Genomic DNA, 3,880 nt, shown 5'->3' on the forward strand with positions numbered 1-3,880 from the left:
GCTCAAACCGTTTGACTGGACATCGTTCAATTCAGACAGGAGCTTCCGAATGCTCTCGTTATTGGTGAGATTTTCCGAGAGGTTAATCACGTTTCGACGCTCACCGCTGACGTCACCGATTGAGTTTGAAAACTTAACGGTGTCACCAATGGTTGCGTTTGAGTGCTTAACGGTGTCAGGATCAGCGTGTTTGGGCTCCGTCGACAAGCTTTCGCGAGAGGAGCGCTTGATTTCTTCACTCCGCTGAGATAGAATCCCGGTCATGTTGACGGAACTCTTGGACGCTATTTCCACTTGGGACGAAGCTGGATTTTCACTGCTTTTCCTTTCGCCACTATTTTCACTACTTTGGTCAGGATCAGCGTGTTTGGGCTCCGTCGACAGGCTTTCGCGAGAGGAGCGCTTGATTTCTTCACTCCGCTGAGAGAGAATCCCGGTCATGTTGACGGAACTCTTGGACGCTATTTCCACTTGGGACGAAGCTGGATTTTCACTGCTTTTCCTTTCGCCACTATTTTCACTACTTTTAGCCGTCTCTACAGCGAAATTCCTGTCTGGGACCAGCAAAGTAGGCACCGCCAAATTTTCGTTTTCCGACGCGCTACTTCGGTTCCCGCTATCGACAACATCGGGTGGGGTCGGGATTTTCCCGACGGGGGACGATTGACGGTTGGTCGCGGAGGCTTTGTCCGCTGGCTCATCGCGGGACGCACTGAATAGTCTTACTTCCCTACCTCCGCGAGGTGAAAATTTATCGCCTTCGTCGCGGCCTTTGGCGTGGCTTTCAAGCCATTTGAGATGTCGATTCAAGTCTTCTTTTAGTTCAGGTGTTAAACCAAACTGTTCCAACTTGTTCGCAAGTTCTTCCCGAGCCTGTTCAGCGTTCCTTTGATTCGCAGTCTGTTTAGTGTTCATTTGATTCGAAGTCTGTTCAGTGTTCTTTTGATTCGCAGTCTGTTCAGTGTTCTTTCCTAGCGATTCGTCCATAAGGTTATTCATTTCGTCTTCTTCCTGGACTTTACGAGTGGCATTGCTTTCAAAGTGATGTTCAAATTGTTCAGTATTCCGCGGTTCGTCCACAAGGTCGGTGTCTTTTCCCTCCAACTGAGCCGCGACGTCGGTCTCAAACTGCTGGAGGAGGCTTTCAACTTCCCGCTTCTGCTCGGCACTCAGACCTGCCTGTTGGGACAGTTTCTCAACAAAGTCTTGCCGGGAACAGGCGTCCCGATTCCCGGAACTCCCGTCCCAGTCGGCGTCCCTCTCCGGTTCTTCCTCAAGCGTGTCCTCCAACTCGTTCAGGGCCGGAGGGAGCCTCTCTTTATCCGGACTTCGCTTTTCCGACGCATTCCCACTTCCGTACGCATAGTTCCGGCTAGGCCCAGTTCGTCAGGTGACCCTCCCGCCATAGCTGAATAGTATCGCTGAGCAAGTCTGAACTCATCCGGTTTGGTAAGTTACAAGTACTCAACTCGTTGAGGAAATGTTCCCGATCGTTATGGTTCTCAAACGCGAACAGATAATTCTTCCCATTAATAAGGAACAATTCAATCGCTTTCTCCTGGAGATTGTATCGACGATTGTGGATCTCTTTGATGTTTGTGAACTGAACACTGATAATGTCATCGGTTCTGTACACAATACCTTCGGTATCTGGACTCACATTCTTTTTCGTTTTCGTCGTGGTCTTTTTGTTCAGTTTCTCAACTTTCGTGTTTTGGGCGGCATTTTCACTGAGGTTTTCACGAACTTCTATCTTCTGGTCACTGTTTACATCGTTTGAAATATCGACCTCATCAATAGCATTGTGTATTCGCTTCGTCTCCGCTCCTGTCTCATTTGGTTCCTCACTGTTCTTCCCCTCGCTCATCACTTGCTCATGTTCACTAAACTCCTCGGTCACGGCATTCGTCACAAAGTTATGACTCTCATTGAACGGAATGAACTTGAGCCCCGCACTCGTAATGAGCAGCTCCCCCTGGATCTGCTTCGAGGGAGTAATCAAATGCGTACAGCACATGTACGTCACGCTCTCGCTTGTGTGAATGGTTTCGATCATAGACTCATGTTTGATGCTGTCTTTCACGAGGTACTCCAGCGGTTGTTCCTTCTTATACGCGGCTGTTTTCGCGCGGTATTCCGGTTTCAGGTATTTCTCGTGGACGTACAGGTGGCAGCGTTTCTGCCGGATACGTATCCGTTCCGGGCCTTCAACATCGTCTAGCTGCCAGGACTTGGGGTATGACTCCTCGCAATACCACGGCGCTTTCTCGTGAGTCAAGTTCAGGATGATGCGATTCCAAACGTCCTTTGTGAAGAGCTGCTTGTTGTATCTCGTGGACGTACAGATGGCAGCGTTTCTGCCGGATACGTATCCGTTCCGGGCCTTCAACATCGTCTAGCTGCCAGGACTTGGGGTAGGACTCCTCGCAATACCAAGGCGCCTTCTCGTGCGTCAAATTCAAGATGATGCGATTCCACACGTCTTTCGTGAAGAGCTGCTTGTTGTAGATCGCTTTGATCTCGCCTAGAAGCGTCTTCTGTACGGCGTTCTGTCTGTGTAGACACTGCTGGGTGCTCGCGATGCAGGTGTCTGTGATTTGCCTCACGAGTTGTTCATACCGGGTAAGTATCATCTTGTTGATATGTGTCATCTGCGCCAGCACCCATTCGTTCTGAGCCGCCTTGAACTCCTTACACGCGATGTACACTTCGCGATTCAGTTTGGAATTGGAGTTCGCTTGTTGTATATAGCCTTAATCTCACCTAGGAGAGTCTTCTGTACGGCGTTCTGTCTGTGTAGACACTGCTGGGTGCTCGCGATGCACGTGTCTGTTATTTGCCTCACGAGCTGTTCATACCGGGTAAGTATCATCTTGTTGATATGTGTCATCTGCGCCAGCACCCATTCGTTCTGAGCCGCCTTGAACTCTTTACACGCGATATACACTTCGCGATTCAGTTTGGAATTGGAGTTGCCGATGTCATGATTGATAATGGACTTGAGTTTCGCTTCAAACTCGTAACACACACGGAGGTCGTCATTGTTGAGTTTACAACAGTAGATAAGCTCCCACAGGAACAAGATGAACTTGATCTCCAAGTTATTGTTAACAAACAGGTTGGTAAGTATCTCCTTCAAGTAAATCTCATTGCGTAGTGTATTTATAAGGAATATCCGCAAGTTAGTGCTTCTGTTAGGTTCCAGTATCCAAATGATCAACTGAGACGTCTTTGTTCTCAGGGTATGTCTTATATTCCACATGATGCTGCTATAGTTAGTGTTGTTCTTCTTCTCAATAACGCTGTTAATACTGAGTAGCATCGTCACTAGCATGTGACAGATGAAGTTCGTCTCAGACACCGTCATGGGGTAGATACACTCCGAGTATATAATATAGTCAATACATTTCGACATGATTGTTTTGTATCGCTCGATCAGTTCGGATTTCTGCATCATCTTCCCGCTCGCACCCGCATGTTTCTCCTTATCGTACTTCCGCACGGCGGCGCGCTTGTTATACATCGTGCTGTCAATAGACCGACTCGTTTCAATGTCTTCTTCGTTACATTCGCCAAAGGAATGGAGTATGTCTTTGCTGTCCTTGAGTATGTCTTTGCTGTCCTTTGGCAGATCTGGCTGGGACGTTTCACCAGGTCTTCTTTGATCACCAATTTTGGGATCTAGTTCATCGCTTTTTCCGGATTCACAGCTAATTCTCCTTTGATCACCATTAACACTTGTTTGATCACCACCAAGTCCCATTCGGCCATTAAGTATCCTTTGACCATCAATAAGTGTTAATTGGTCGCCGCCAATTCTTTCGTGGCTCAGTCTACTTTCGTCGCCAGTCTTTTCAGCGCTACTTTTAGCCATATTGTC

General features: G+C 48.0%; 1 protein-coding gene across 1 annotated transcript; it reads right to left on the minus strand.

Annotated features, from left to right (window-relative positions):
* Positions 1-1,372: 1,372 nt before the first annotated feature.
* LOC113471033 (lysosomal-trafficking regulator-like) lies at positions 1,373-3,874 on the minus strand. The gene is made up of 3 exons (XM_026829889.1): positions 2,960-3,874; positions 2,331-2,720; positions 1,373-2,152 (listed from the first exon to the last, which is right to left on the minus strand). Exons 1-3 carry the CDS (start codon positions 3,872-3,874, stop codon positions 1,373-1,375), a joined length of 2,085 nt encoding a protein of 694 aa, XP_026685690.1.
* Positions 3,875-3,880: the final 6 nt, after the last annotated feature.

This window comes from Diaphorina citri, unplaced genomic scaffold, assembly GCF_000475195.1.
Source record: "Diaphorina citri unplaced genomic scaffold, Diaci psyllid genome assembly version 1.1 scaffold2024, whole genome shotgun sequence".
Classification (NCBI taxonomy): domain Eukaryota; kingdom Metazoa; phylum Arthropoda; class Insecta; order Hemiptera; family Psyllidae; genus Diaphorina; species Diaphorina citri.

What these genes read in the sequence shown, in the direction of transcription:
- LOC113471033 (XM_026829889.1), bottom strand. Translation starts at nt 3,874, where the DNA reads ATGGCTAAAAGTAGCGCTGAAAAGACTGGCGACGAAAGTAGACTGAGC. An exon ending in TCGGCAACTCCAATTCCAAA is followed by an intron (nt 2,721 to 2,959) that starts CTGAATCGCGAA and finishes TCCAATTCCAAA; the next exon opens with CTGAATCGCGAAGTGTACAT. An exon ending in GCCATCTGTACGTCCACGAG is followed by an intron (nt 2,153 to 2,330) that starts ATACAACAAGCA and finishes TACGTCCACGAG; the next exon opens with AAATACCTGAAACCGGAATA.